The 15,365-nt window shown below is 31.0% G+C and overlaps 2 protein-coding genes across 2 annotated transcripts in view; both read left to right on the top strand.

Annotated features, from left to right (window-relative positions):
- The window catches only part of LOC134700587 (agrin-like), a 115,017-nt gene extending 112,182 nt beyond the window's left edge, over positions 1-2,835 (top strand). The window contains exons 36-38 of the mRNA XM_063561966.1: positions 453-692; positions 1,694-1,797; positions 2,615-2,835. Coding sequence (XP_063418036.1) covers positions 453-692; positions 1,694-1,797; positions 2,615-2,766 — 496 coding nt within the window. The 3' untranslated portion in view covers positions 2,767-2,835. The remainder of the gene's footprint in view (positions 1-452; positions 693-1,693; positions 1,798-2,614) is intronic.
- A 9,372-nt stretch (positions 2,836-12,207) lies between these two features.
- On the top strand, positions 12,208-14,335 carry LOC134700585 (C1q-related factor-like). The gene is made up of 3 exons (XM_063561965.1): positions 12,208-12,295; positions 13,370-13,597; positions 13,911-14,335. The coding sequence occupies exons 1-3, from the start codon at positions 12,208-12,210 to the stop codon at positions 14,333-14,335; spliced, it is 741 nt and encodes a 246-aa protein (XP_063418035.1).
- The last annotated feature ends 1,030 nt before the right edge of the window (positions 14,336-15,365 follow it).

Genomic DNA, 15,365 nt, shown 5'->3' with positions numbered 1-15,365 from the left:
TTATTTATTTTTAACAGTTATTTAACAGAATGCTTTTTTCTTTCACAATACCAATTCACCAATAGGTTTTTCCAAGTAGTAGGTTGAATTCTTTACTTTATACCGACCAGCTGAAAGATTATTTTAGTCAATTGCTTAATACTACTTTTAGTCTTGAAAATATCCTACCCTAAAGATTTTTTTTGTCATTTTTCATTAAGCACTGTTTATATTTAAAGTCATAATGTTGCTTTGTGATTTTTTAGATAAAGTAAAATAATAATTTTGCTCCCATAGACTCAATGTAAAATTAAAACATAAATGAAAAACAATCTCTACCTACCTACCCTTACTTTTTTATAGATGAAGCTGGAACCATAAATAATATTTTATTTGGTCTTAAGAAGCTGTGTTCTCAATGTATTATATCTTATTATTTTATATTTAACATTTTCCTTTTCCTTTTTTTTCAGATCAGCAGCACAGAGGTCTAATAAATATTATATAAAATTTCGAACATTAAAATCAAACGGATTAATACTTTATCAGAATGGTAAAAGTAATGTTTTAGGTGACTATTTAGCTATAGCTATTGTTCGAGGGAGAGTAGAATTCAGTTATAATCTCGGTAAACAATCAGAGAAAGATTTACATATTATCCGATCAGCTGTTGATATTGACGATGGTGGATGGCATAAAATATTAGCTGAAAGGTAGGTGTAGTTTTTAGATCAGAATTTACCGTTTTTGAAATATTTTTAACATGATACACATTTATTTTAGTGAAGAAATGAGAAAACCATTTAATTTGAGTAATGAAATGAGAAAGGGAACCATACCATACCATACATGGGTTATTATCCACAGTGGTCTTTTATCTCCACTATTTTGGGGGATGAGTGGTCTAAGTAACAATTGTAATCAATATCTAGTCAGCACTGAGGTTGTGAGTTCCAACCCCTCTTTGTGCATGTGCACTTGGCTCCGATCTTAATTGATTTGGATTGTCAGTTTTCTTATGGAAGGTCATGGTTTTCTCAGGGCACTCAAGCTTCTTTTTCCAATAAAAACTGTCTGCCACTAAATAGCTAAAAAGTGGCATTAACACAAAAATCAAAATCAAATTCTCACCATTTTACTGTATTTACTGTTATTTTATGAGCATACTTAAACCAACTTTTTTTTTAGTTATACTTAATTTCTTGTTAAGCCCTTTCTAGTCCACTTCATTATAACATAATTTTGCAAATTTTAGATTAACCTTATGTATTTAAATAAGGTGAGATCCAAGTTTTACATATTCCAGATCATTTATATTCATGTGGTTTTTTTTAATAGAGAATGTCTCGAATATTATATCCAATGAAAATTGTCTCATCAAACTGTTGGGAATGATCAGAAATTTCAACCAACTTTAAAGTCAAGTCATCAAAGTGATAAAAAGTAAAATCACAAAAATACCAAACTTCAAGGAAAATTCTAAAAGTATATTTCCTGGTGACCTAATCAAATGGAAAAAAAAGCTCAAATCCATCAAACGAATGGATAGTAATTTTCCTGACTTGGTACAGACAAAGTTGGTTTTAATCTGGTTTTAAAGCTTGCTAAACCTCACACTTTTATGACAGTCATGTCAAATTGCTTGCTCACAGTTCCACTGTTTGGAAACTATAAAAAATTTGCCTAATATTTATAAATTGTTTTCTGTTTACAGACATGAGAGAGAAGGCACATTAAAAGTTGACAATGAGAAACTCATAACAGATTCCTCAACAGAGGGCGCTTCACAACTAGATACAAATGGTATCTTACTAATAGGTCAGTATGAAAATTAATTATAATGCTATTACAAAATTGAAATAAGCCGCACTACATTTACATTGAATTTATTGCAAATCTGGTAAATTAATAATGTTGTAATTGGTAAAACACTTGAGCTTGACCTCCTATTTAGACAATATGTAGGAGGTCAGTATCATGATGTCTTGTCGACTATTAATGACAATGTCATCTAGAAGTTTTATTGTATTTCATTGTTTATTTTTATGCCACACCTAGGGGCATTATGATTTTTTGTCTGTGAGTCTGTTTGTTTGTCTGTCCTTCAGTGGTCTGTCCTGTTCAGGGTAAAGCTTTTGGTCAAATTTAAATGCCAAAATAGAGTTTAGACTCTGACTCCAAAGAAGAAAGAAGATGATAGTGCCAGTAGGTCATCAATGTACTATGGACACATTTTTTTATACAAAATTTGGCAAGAAAAGTCCTGTGTGCAATAAATTCTTTATATTGTTCAATACTGACCCACTAGGGATCCATATATAATATTTGTATAAATAAAAGCTATATATATCTTGACTGGCTGTGCTGACTTTCTACTTGTTTTTTTATGATAATAATGTTTACCGTACTGTGAATTCAGCATTTTTTTACTGCGATTTTTAAAGAATGGACAGAAATGCAAGATAAATTCATATTGCAATTTCAGGAAAATCGAAATAACAATATATTAATCATATAGCAGAATGTTAGTTCTTATCATTGTGATACTTAAATAGTCACATTATTTGCATATTTGCTTATTATGCATTGAATAAAACATTGCAATAATTTTTGAATATTCAATATTTTTTTGCAGGTGGAAAGACTCGTGTGAACATAGAATTACCGGAAGATTATAACCAAGGGTTCATGGGATGTATTCAACAAGTTCTAGTCAATGACCATGAACTACATCTTGTTCAACACAGAAGGACAAGTTCAGCAGTTAATTTCTGTGATGCTAGATAATAAATGTTAAAAGTTCCAATCTGAAACATTTTAAAATATAAAATATGATATTGATAAATTTTATTTTTGATTTTAAGATAATTTTTTTCTCATTGCGAATGATTTTCTCTTTTCCATATTCATAGATTATAGAAAATTTTCTTTAAATGGCTGTCTGTCTGTCATATTTGTTTTTCTGGTATTGTTTTAGTACTCATCAGGCATTTGTGTCATTTGACTTTAGTCATTTAGATGTTTTGCCTGATTGGCAAAATGATTGGTGTACGAAACAATGAAAGAAAAATGAAATATGATGTACAGCAACAAACAATACTGAATTTTCTACATTTGTGTTACTAGTACTTGAAAACCACCCAGAGTTGGTAAAAGCTGTCTTTATTCAAATTCCTTTTTTTATGCTTAATAAATAAGTACAAAGTTTTGCTGTTTTATTTTTTAAATTAATAGTATTACAGTATTGATATTTTATGTGCTATATTTGTATAAAAAAGCAACAATTGTTTTTTACATGATAAATATATGAATATGGGTATTATATTGTTTGAATTATTGTAAATTTTAATTATGTACATAACAATATCATGTTGTTTAATTCTGCTGTATTTTGTACAGTTCAGGTTGTGACATTGTTTTAATTTTTTTATGACATAATGATTCTTAGTTATCCAAAGGCCATCTTTGAGGATTATTACTGATGTTAAATTTGGATGAAAGCAAAAATCAAAGTTTAAGGATTTTAATTGAAGCAAGAATAATTGTAGGTTTTGATATTTGATAATATGTATATATTCTATCAAGCAACCCAATTGATTACAATATTTCTAAATTAACTCGATAGAAAGTTAAATTTTAAATTTTTAAACTTCAGAGGAAGCATTAAAATATCTGAAAATTTAAAGTTTCTAGAGTGGAAACATATTGTAGTCAATCTGATAATGATGATAAAATATCTTTTTCTAAAAAAAAAGAATGGAAATTGCTGAGTGCAATGTTCTGAATGGGTATGGTGGAAAATTACATAACAAATTTATGCTTCCTTTTCAAAATTTAAAAAAATGGCCAAATTAAATGAATGCAGAGAGGTATTTAAAAAAGACAAGTATTATTGATATTATTTACTTCATATTTATCAATCAGATTCATTATTATGTAATGTACTTTGTATCATACATTTGCTTATTTGTTTCAAGAGGGGGGATAGGAGGGGTCCTGATCCTGAAATCCTGGACTTAAAAAAACGATTTCCTGAGGTCCCGAATTTAAAAAAAGTAAATCAGGACATCACGAAATTCGAAAAAAGGATACCGGACCCTGAAAGGATCAATCCTGAAATCCCAAGCTTAAAAACACCTGATCCCGAAGTCCCGATAAAAGTCCTATCCCCCTCTTTCAACAATGTAAATTCCTTTCCATTGTAATGACAGTTCTATATTTTGATTGGAGTTACTTCCCTTTCTATAAGATTAATAATGTTTCTTCACTTCACTGAACAAGTATAGTGATACTGTGTGAAAGTTAATATTAAGTGTATGTAAGACATCCAAAATTTTAGAAAAATATCTCAAACAGACAATCAATTTCTCTTCGAAAAACTTATATTTATGAAGAATTAATGCACCATGTTATTGAAATTTAGACCCAATATGATATTCTGCTTTTGATCAGATTGTGTAAAAAGTTTATCTGGATTTTCCCCAAGAGATTTATTATTCAAGTAGTCAATCTGCATATATTTATATGAGCACAATCATCAGTAAAAGAACTCTTTTTAGGCCAGTAAGAACTGAATTGATAGATTTATATTTTGATGTTCCTGTAATTAGATTTCTTCACATGTGACGGTTATATAAAGCCTTATAAACACCTTATATAGTATTATGGAGACTTTTACAGCTCATAGAACAATTTTATGGGCTCAGTAATTAGGTATATCTAGGCAACCATCATCATCAAAAAGTCATGGTCCATTTTTTACTGAGGTCTGAGGTCGTCTTAGGGTCTCCCTCCACCAATAAAAAAAGCCAGTCAAGGTCGTTAAAAACTTCAAGTTGTTGTCAATAAAAAACTGGTTGTCATGATAAAGCAAAGAATGATAGAAGTAATGTAAAACACATCCAGTCTATCAATTATTTGATATAAGTTTTTCATAATTTGTTTTTTGGTCTTTAGATACTAAGATTTATAACATTATATTCCATATCATCTGTTTGAGACTATCATGACAACAGTACATGTTAATAGATAAAAACTGATACTGATACTGTGACTTGAGTAATGTGCAGAAATATATTGCATGCAAATCAAAGGGTAGTTTGTCAAGTAGAATATTTAGAAGGAGCTTACCTGAATAGTTGATATTAATAAAATTATAAGGAAGTTTAGGTTTGTTTTTTATCAACTGTGATTATATCATATCTCTATAAGTTTTTACGTTCTTTGGCAAGTTTCAGCCTTAATTTCAGTTCAGTTATAATGATATATTATTTTGAGGTTTCCAAAGTAAAATTATTCAGTGATCATGGTGAAAGTGTGGGATTATATACTTTCTGTTGAGAGCAAGCGTAAAGCAGCACACTCCTATTATGTTTGTTTTATTAACGCAATTTAAAAGCATTAAGTATCATTGATGTGAAAGCAAGTTTAAAGCAGGCTCCTAATATGTTTTACTGGTGAAAGCTTATAGTTTTGTATTATGTACAGTACAGAAAACAAGTTTTCACACTGAGTATGTATAAGAATTTTAAAAGCTTTTTTCTACAATAAACATTTTTGATGTCTTATTTTGTTTTAAAAGGAGGACATTTTGAGATATGTATCCTCCTGTATTGACTGGTCAGCATTGACCATTTGATTTTAAAATTATTAAAAAATTATATAAGAAAGCTGTTGTTTAGTAACAGTATAAGTGCAGATGAAATATAAATGATCGTTGCAATGTGCCATATTTTTGTATGTGTATTTATATTGTGAACAATTTTGACATGAAACTTATCTCTTGAATTTTAATTTCAACAAATTTTTGTGTGTGCCCATACCAGAATATAAATTTTGGACATCTTAGTAGATAGATAGGGAAAGTCAATCATATATTTTGATGGACAAAAAAACAGATATTATTTATGACGTTTTTTGCATAACTAAATCATTTTAATTATGATTAATTTGAGTTGGGGTTAAAGTTTATTCATAATATTCAATACTGAGAGATTCATACATATATCGTTGCCTTTATAACGTTTTGTTATTGAAAGTTAAGCAGACAGAAAAAATATTGTAAAGCAGGTTTTAATTTTACAGATGGAATTATGTAATACTGATTATCTATTCATTATTTTTTTTAACTATGAATGTATATTGTATGAAATATTATGATTCCAGTGAAATGTTATACTGAACTATTATAATGAAATATTAAAATGTTTTATATATAAATCTTGATTTATTTCATAACCCCTGAAATTTAAATTCAAGATTTTATTTCATAGGAAACAAGATTTGTGATTTGATGAACCAGACAAGCAGTTCAAGTAATCAAACAAAGAAATTATATTTTGATGTCATCACACATAGTTTCAAAAAAGATTAAAGGAAGTTTTGTGACCTATAGATGATAAGATTTATGTCAGTTGACACTGGTTTGTAGTTATCATTTCAACCACCCTTATTCTATAAAAAATATTTGAATACTATAATATCCAAATACAAATTGGCTAAGAAATAACGAATTGTATAAATTCAATAAAGACACAACTAATGTTTGACACACACAAAACATCTTCTAAGCATAAAAAGATGAAATGATAGTGATAGCTGACAAGATTTTAGAGTCTGAACAGGCAAACATATTAAGTGATCTCTCATTTATATTGTACAACATAAAAAGCCTTCACTAACAGCTACTTGGAGTAATTTAATTAAGAAAGACAACAACTTTACTGAAATAATGGAAAAAAAAACCCTCCAAGGTAACTCTTTGAAATGATAATGTATTCATTGCCCTTCTAAACTAGATGACTTGGTCTAACCAGAAAAGTCATTCAACATGGCTGATTGAAAAGCAAACTCAATCAGTTTATAATTTTTTTTAACACACAAATTTAAAGAAGATTTTCGTTTTTGTGCGTTTTGCAAAGTAGTATGGTTTTCGAACATTGAGTGTGTGATCAGAAATAATTGTGTCATGGTCCGAGACGAACCAATTGTAGTTGTAGTGATAAGACCCGATTTAACGGCCTTTAACCTTTTATATTAGCATCATTATTAATAGAATTCAAGTTGGTTTCAAATAATATAAAAAGGGAAAAAAAGAACATAGTTAAAAAAAAAACCAACAAGATTACATTATTTTAGACAAACACCCGAATACAAGATGCTTCACAAAAAGTTTGCAAGGGCTTCACAGTTATTATGAAACTGCCTATTCTAGAGGTTGCGTGAATCAGATGTGGATACTTAAAAATTCCAAAGATCTTTTAAAGTACATACAATCTAACTCTCTTTCATCTTGTAACAGTATCAAAACATTTGACTTTTCTACTCTTTACACAAGTAATACACATTCCAAACTAAAAGACAAACTGAAAGAGTTGGTATTGCTTTGCTTCATAAAAAAGAATGGCCAACGTAGATACAAGTATCTTGTCTTAGGGAGGGATACATCCTACTTTGTAAAAGAACACTCTGGATCAAACCAAAAATTCTCTGAAACTGATATTATCAAGATGCTTGATTTCTTGATTGACAACATATTTGTTACGTTCGGAGAATGTGTTTTTCAACAGACTGTCGGCATTCCAATGCGAACAAATTGTGCCCCTCTACTTGCCGACTTGTTTCTTTATTGTTATGAGGCTGACTTCATGCAGGAACTTCTTAGGAAGAAAGATAAGAAGTTAGCAATATCCTTTAACTCTACTTTCCGCTATATAGATGATTTTCTTTCAATAAATAATCCAAAATTTGGTGACTATGTGGAACGCATCTCTCCCATCGAACTGGAGATAAAGGATACTACAGTTACAATTAAGTCAGCTTCATATCTTGAATTACATCTAGAAATTGATGAGGGTCGATTGAAAACAAAATTTTACGACAAAAGAGATGATTTCAGCTTTCCAATTGTGAACCTTCCATTTCTAAGTAGCAACATTCCAGCAGCACCTGCAAACGGGCTATATATCTCCCAATTGATACGATATTCCCGTGCTTGCATTTCCTATCAGGATTATCTTGATAGATGGTTACTGCTCACAAGGCAGCTATCAAATCAAGAGTTCCAAATGGTGAAATTGAAATCATCCCTTCGTATTTTTTACAGACGCCATCACGAGTTGGTTGACCGTCATGGAATAACCGTTTCACAAATAATATCGGATATGTTCCTTACGTCGTAACAACAATCCATCCCCTTCCCTTTAATGAATGTGACCTACCGAATTAGACTATTTACCGGATTTGTTTTCACATAAGCAACACGACGGGTGCCACATGTGGAGCAGGATCTGCGTACCCTTCCGGAGCACATGAGAACACCCTAGTTTTTGGTGGGGTTCGTGTTGTTTATTCTTTAGTTTTCTATGTTGTGTCATGTGAACTATTGTTTGTCTGTTTGTCTTTTCATTTGTAGCATTGTCAGTTTGTTTTAGATTGATGAGTTTGACTGTCGCTTTGGTATCTTTCGTCCCTCTTTTGCAATGTGGCATAGCCGCATTCTGTAGAAGTTTACATTTGAATCTAATCAGTTTCATTTGACATAGAACTACAATATATTCAACAAAGGTTGAAGGTTTTAAAGATATCTTTATTACCATAACTTTATAGATCAGACTGCCAGCCACAATTTTATACAAGTACAATTCACAATGTAGAAGCCTAAATGACAAGACTGGAATCTTCAAAACAGACCAGTGAATCCGAACTGGCTAGGTTCATCAAAATGCAACTCAGATTACCTACGATCACATTAAGCTTCGATTCTTGCAATGACTAATGTGTCTACAAAATTAAATATTTTCCAATTTTCGCCTCATACTGTAAACCAAAAACCAAAACCATCATTTAAATCAGCAAAAATTAACATTCACTTTCGGTGTGAGAACACAAACATAAACCCTTTAATACTGATATTAACTCCAATAAAACACCATTGTAAAAATATTACATAAGTACATCATTCAAAAGTGAATTAAACATGGGAAAGTCCATATAGAAACTAATAAAATCAAACTTTATCAATTTACAGAACAAGTGAAAAATAATTGTCACAAGTACCTCGTCAAACTTTTGTCATAACTTCACTACAGAAACTCCATTACCGATAAAGATGATCCAAATACATTATGAAAGCATCAACTATCAAAGAAATTCACCAGGTCCACTTCAAGTTCTGAGGGTAGTGCAACAAACCAGTTTAATTCATGGTTCTATTTGCCATAGCATTCAGATGATAACAAGTAAAGTACCTGATACTTCTAAACGAAGAATAGTCACCTTTAATTGTTAATAACATTAACGGTACCAATTTTCCTGCGCAAATAATTGTTAAATTGTTATATGTAGGACTCGGAACCGCTAGTGTACTCAGAACCGCGATGGTCACGCTGAGGTTACGATGAGGTGCGATGGGTTGACGCTGAAATTTGTTTCTGATAATCCTGAAATGCGATGGTGAAATTGTGACGTTATCGTGTTGATAGTTAAGCTGAAGTGCGATGATCTACACACACTACATTTTAATTCTTTTAATGTCAATGTGTATGTTGAAGAAGTTTTTAAGTTTTGATTTTAAGTTTATAAGGGGCTTATAAACTTTTATACTACGAGAAACGCAGAGGACGGGTGAGTAGGAGAACGTTAACTTTCTTCAGCGATTTAATTTTTTTTGAAATCTACAAAAGGTTCTGTTTTAAGTATGATGGAGCGTGACATTCTCTAAATACACATTTTTCGCAGACAGAATCTCTTCTTGAAATTGAACCTTATTATAAATCTGTAAAAGACTTCTTGAAACTAGGAATTCCTTTTACATATTCAAAGACAGTATGAGGCAAATATAGCGTCTTTGTGTTTTCATATTGTCGCCTTTATATTTTGAAATGCAATACTGTGAAATCGCATAATCGAGAAAGACGAATAAAAATAATAGATAAAACACATTTCTTAATTTTGCGAATTCGAGTTGGTAATTTCCAATTTTTCGATTTCGCGTTTTCGCAATTTCGCGTGGAAAGTAATTTCTTGAAAAAAATGTCAATTCCTTATGACTTCTGTCATGATCTCGTAACGTCAATCTGACTGGATAATATAATCACAAAGAACAGAATCATTTTGTTACAAAAAAAAACCCCTCATTGGCAAGGTGTTATATCATTGCAGGTAGGCCAAACAAAATGAAATATATGTAAACATTTACATAAACTAATTACATTTTCGATTTAGAATATCTTCAATATATTTTACAATGAGACTGATTGTTTGATTTCTTGGCTACTTTTTTTTAACGTAAAGGTTCTTTTTAATTACACTATTGAATATGATGTATATTATATTCACGTTTCTTATTCAAAAGTACTTAAATCAAATTAAATTCCAAAAGAAAATGCAAATTGAAGACTGCTTTGTCATACACCTAGGCCGGTTGTTGTAGACAATGGTTTAGGATAGATATAGAGGACATTCTTTATAGTATTTTATCTGAAAAATATCTCAAATAGTTAGTTTGATTTTGAAATGGCATTCAATTAAATGTATTCTTTATAACAAAAAAAAGTGAATTACAGCCGGATGTAGTAAAACATTACTGTTTTTTCTCCCTTATAGATATCTTAATTATACAAATACTTTTGTGATTACGAAGATCCGGTAAGAGAAGATTATGAAAGATTGGAAAGTGTTTCATGTGTGATTTTTTAAAATCTTCATCAAAAGCATATTCTCTATTGAGTTGTGAAAATGTATTAAATTTTGATGATTATTCAGCACAAAGGGACTCTTTTGTGGATCATTTTATCCATATACCGTAAACGTACATCTCAGCTAATACTGTTTCTACGAGATAAGCTCTATCAAAGTCTTTTATAAATATTGTAGCCAGGGCGGTTATGTGACTCAGATATTCGTAAACACTCTTTGTTACAATATCTTTTGTATTTTAACGCTAAATGAAATATTTACTTTAATATCTTATATTTCTAAAGTTGACGACAGTACTCATTTCCACTTTTTCGAATAATTAGTAATTCATGATTTTAAACTTAAACCCATAATATCACGCTGGAATTACATTGTTATCTATACGATCTTTAAATTTATTTTCTATTTTCAAACCTCAAAAAAGTTTGCACTTTTACGGACATGTGTTATGCATGATCTACAGCTGATTTTTTTTTCTGTCGGTTGTCTTTTTAACCAATCATTATTTTCTACATCACCAAATGCATGTACCAAGTCATGAATATGATAGTTGTTATCCATTCGTTTGATGTGTTTGAGCTTTTGATTTAGCAATTTCACTAGTGACGTTTTGAATTTTACTCACAGCTAAGCGTTTATGTTGTTTCTTTGTTTTTCTCAGATACTTGATGTGTTTCCTTCGGTTATAGTTTGTAACTCAGATCTAATTTCTCTTAATCTATTTATGAATTTTTAACACCAGTAAACTACTGTTGCTTTTCTAGGAAAGATATTTTTCATTCTTCCCGTTTGTTGATAACGTTTTATCAGATTTTACGCACCTTTTTTCGAATTTATCTTGGAGATCGATATGTTTGTTTTACCTTTTTTTAAATAATTAAAGTTTCACATACAATCATAGCTAATGCCATTAGAAATTGTAGGTAATAATGAGCTTGTGTTACCGGTATTGGTAGGGTTTGTGTTGCTTAGTTTTCTATGTTATGTCGTATGTACTATCAATGTATGATTGTCTCTTTCTTTTAAAGTCATAACGTTGTCAGTTTCTTTTCAATCTAGGAGTTTGAATATCAGGTGGTATCTTTCCTCGTTGCCTTTTCTGTGTTCTTTTATCGCGTCGTTGAAGCTCTCGTTCGTTCGTTCAAATGTTTATGTAATAAATAAAGGCAACAGTAGTTTACCGCTGTTCAAAACTCCATGGACAAAAAACAAAATCGGGGTAACAAACTAAAATAAAATCCAGCGAGTAGAAGAAGACATAAACTTTGTATATGTATATTAAAAACTGGATTCCGAAAAGTTTTATGTTACCAAATTATCAGCATAATATTTAATAGAAGAATGTCCATATATTTTCCTTACTTATTCCAGTAACAACATTGTTTATAATAAAAACCACGTATGCCATGAAAGTAGCGTACTAAATCTAAGTTGAACAATATCATGACTTTCAATCAACAAGTATTTTTGATTAACAGTTTGATAAGGAAATAGTAAATCATTCCTTATCTATAATATTTACGATATAACATGGCTAAATATCTCCAATTTCTAGTACTTGTGGTGACTTCGTTGTGTGTAACAGCATTTGACAATGAAGAAGTTCTTCTACGACTAGGTAAGTTGTGTTTATCAAACTTCGACAAAACAAGTAGTATACAAAAGTGGTAACAACCTACCTTAATATGCACGCTTTAACTGCGATTTTGAAACACAAGTACATATGATGTCACTTAATTCAGTTAACTTGTAATTTTTATTTATTCAGTCTCACAAACGTAGTTTAAAGACTCGCATGACTAGGTAAGTGATTTCGTTACGTTTTTTTCTATGTTCTGGCATTCAAGATGTAGGCGGAAACAGTATGAGCTTAGCTGTTCCGAACTACCTTTAGTTCTCTAAGGTAGTATGCATGTATATATATGAATAGCATGCTACCTTACATCGTTTCAATTCCGGTTTATCAAATTGACTAATAACAGATACCGAAATTCAAATTGTATACACTAGCCGTGTGTGTCGTCTACAAAAGCCTCATCCCTGTTTTTACTAATAAATGTTGCGTAATTAAAAATAAAACAGCAAAGACCAATTTATAATTCTTTAAGTCTTTAGTTTGATCTAGTGGGGAATCGAAGCCATGATATCCTAACCTCAAGCCAAGCACGATATTATGCAATCGCGGCGGTTGCTTTGGAATACTTACGAAACGATAAGACTGGATCAGTGGAACCCTATCAAAATTTTTTTTTTTTAATTGAGCCTTCAATAGGTCTAGATCTCTCTCTGCATTTTGTGGTGAAAATGTCCTAATAACCCATCATTGTTTTCACATCATTGTTTTTTCCCCCAGAAGTTAGAACAATCCCCCTACATCCTCAGAGACGCAGGCCTAAAGATGGATGTTTTTAACTGCGTTTAAAGTTTTGAAAGCAATGCCAAAGTTGAATTGTATTATTTGATTACGTATGTGGTTAAAATGTAAAATCACAAAAAAACCCTCAAAAATCAAAATTCAAAACGGAAAGTTCTTAATCAAATGACAAAATCAAAAGCTCAAACACTTCAACTACAACCGTCATATTCCTGACTTGGTACAGGACATTTTTATGTTAGCAGCCTGACATATTGAATGATACACCACTTAATATAATTATCTCCTGAGAAGTTCTTTTAATGCATTCAATTACAGGAAACAATGAAAAGGACGTAAAGGAACTGAGACAAGAAAATGCACAGCTTAAAAAGGAAAATAGATATATGCGTCAACTTATAGGACGTTTGTCTGCCAAAATAGACATAATATCCAATCTTGCCACTGAAAAGGTCACTGAAGAGGACTTAGAAAATACACCAGCATCGACCAATAGTCGTAACGAAATTCACTCAAATGTAAATACGAAAAGATTAATGTCATCATGTAAGCCATTTTTTATTATGATATCGACTGCGAGGTTTTAATTATTTTGCCAGATAAACAGATAAAAAATTGTACGCAAAACACAACATAGAAAACTAAATACTGAGCAATATCTTTTAATGAAAAAATAATTTTACAATGTTTTCAGTTCCTTGATTTCAAGTATTGTATTAACAATTTTGTTGTAACATTTCTGACTGGTTGGTGTCTCAATTATTTGTTATCACATCCCCACATAACCTGAAACAATGCAGCATTTAATTTAGTACGAATACAAACAAAACAATGTGTTCAATATATTTCTATATTTCAGCGTTACCAGATTACCTTGCTTTTGCTGCAAGTTTAAACACAACAATCTCACACGTTGCAGCACACCAAGTAATCAAATACAATGACATAATAACAAACGAGGGAAATGGTTACGATGCAACCCAGGGGATTTTCATAGCACCTGAAAGAGGCCTGTATTTAATTTCTGTTACTCTTTGGGAATCTATGAATGATCTTCAGAGAATAGGTTTAGATTTAGTTCTGAATGGAAAGAAAGTGATTTCAATCTTTGCTGATGGAGCTGGTACAAATGATTCAGCAATGACTCAGACCCTGCCTTTAGTTCTGCAACAGGGAGACAGAGTTTGGGTTCGTACACACGACAAGTACGCTGGGTTCACGCTTTATGGTACTGCAGAATGGAACATGAATTCATTCTCAGGAGTTCTCTTGACGTATATATAAAATTGAAATAAAAAAACTACTCTTCTGGTTTTGCTTATTAACTACTACATGTATCATCGATATACAAATGTACATTAAAACAGGACCCTGTGTATGTTAAGGTTTGAGATTTTGATTTTGCCATTTGTTAACGGAATTTCCGATTTGAATTTTCCTCGGAGTTCTATACTCTAATGGCTTTACTTTTTACACGAGAGAATAGTCCAAAAAAATACTAAAATAAGGAACACTCCAAAATAGCCAGTTCTTTGGTTATAGTATAATCTATTGTTATCTTATACATATCTCAATGTGCCCCGTAGTTGTCTAAATATTTGTTTTGTTTTGCACGATTCTGTGTGATTATAGAAAAGATGATGAATTATGATTGCCAATGAGACACCTCTCCACATGAGACCAAAATTACACAGAAATTTAACTTTTTCGGGCTAAATTATTACAGTAAATATTATCTTTTTGATACATCAATTTTATTGATTTTACACATCTGCTTTGTTTTTCAATTCTATGCAGTTGTGGTATGATCATCTGTTTGCATAGAATATTGCTCAAACCACTGCTAAGGGCTGTCTCTAACTTGCAGTGTTGGGATTATTGTTGCTCAGTGTTGAGGAACGCATGATTTCTTTGAAATTAAGAACATTGATAAAAGCGCTGTATTTTCTTGTCATATTTTTTAGTTCTGTGAATTTCCAGTTTTGAAAAAAGTTTAAGGTTTAAAATGTTTCTCTCTGTTTAACTCTAAAAAAAAAAGTTGTTATTCTTATGTCAAACGTCAAATCTCAGTCTTTTTCAAACTTTCAAGGTAAAATGTCATCACAGGATCCGATGGTTAACAGTTTAGATTTGCGTGCTTTGTTTGGCTAATTTATTTGATCATGTTGAGGTTACTGCAATATTTTCATATTCATCGTTTGGATAATACTTACATAGGCCATGAAGGAGTACTAATTTACGGGCAGATACAAGCAATACGTCTGTCTATTCTTATTGAATTTGTAATCTCCACATACGAGCGTCAAACAATTAT

Source organism: Mytilus trossulus, unplaced genomic scaffold, assembly GCF_036588685.1.
Source record: "Mytilus trossulus isolate FHL-02 unplaced genomic scaffold, PNRI_Mtr1.1.1.hap1 h1tg000164l___fragment_2___debris__unscaffolded, whole genome shotgun sequence".
Classification (NCBI taxonomy): domain Eukaryota; kingdom Metazoa; phylum Mollusca; class Bivalvia; order Mytilida; family Mytilidae; genus Mytilus; species Mytilus trossulus.
This window is presented reverse-complemented; position numbering and strand designations above follow the sequence as displayed.

Excerpts from the sequence above, each read along its gene's own strand:
- LOC134700585 (XM_063561965.1), top strand. The coding sequence starts at position 12,208 with ATGGCTAAATATCTCCAATTTCTAGTACTTGTGGTGACTTCGTTGTGT. Across the intron at positions 12,296-13,369 it reads AGAAGTTCTTCTACGACTAG|GAAACAATGAAAAGGACGTA; the intron begins GTAAGTTGTGTT and ends ATTCAATTACAG. Across the intron at positions 13,598-13,910 it reads GAAAAGATTAATGTCATCAT|CGTTACCAGATTACCTTGCT; the intron begins GTAAGCCATTTT and ends TCTATATTTCAG.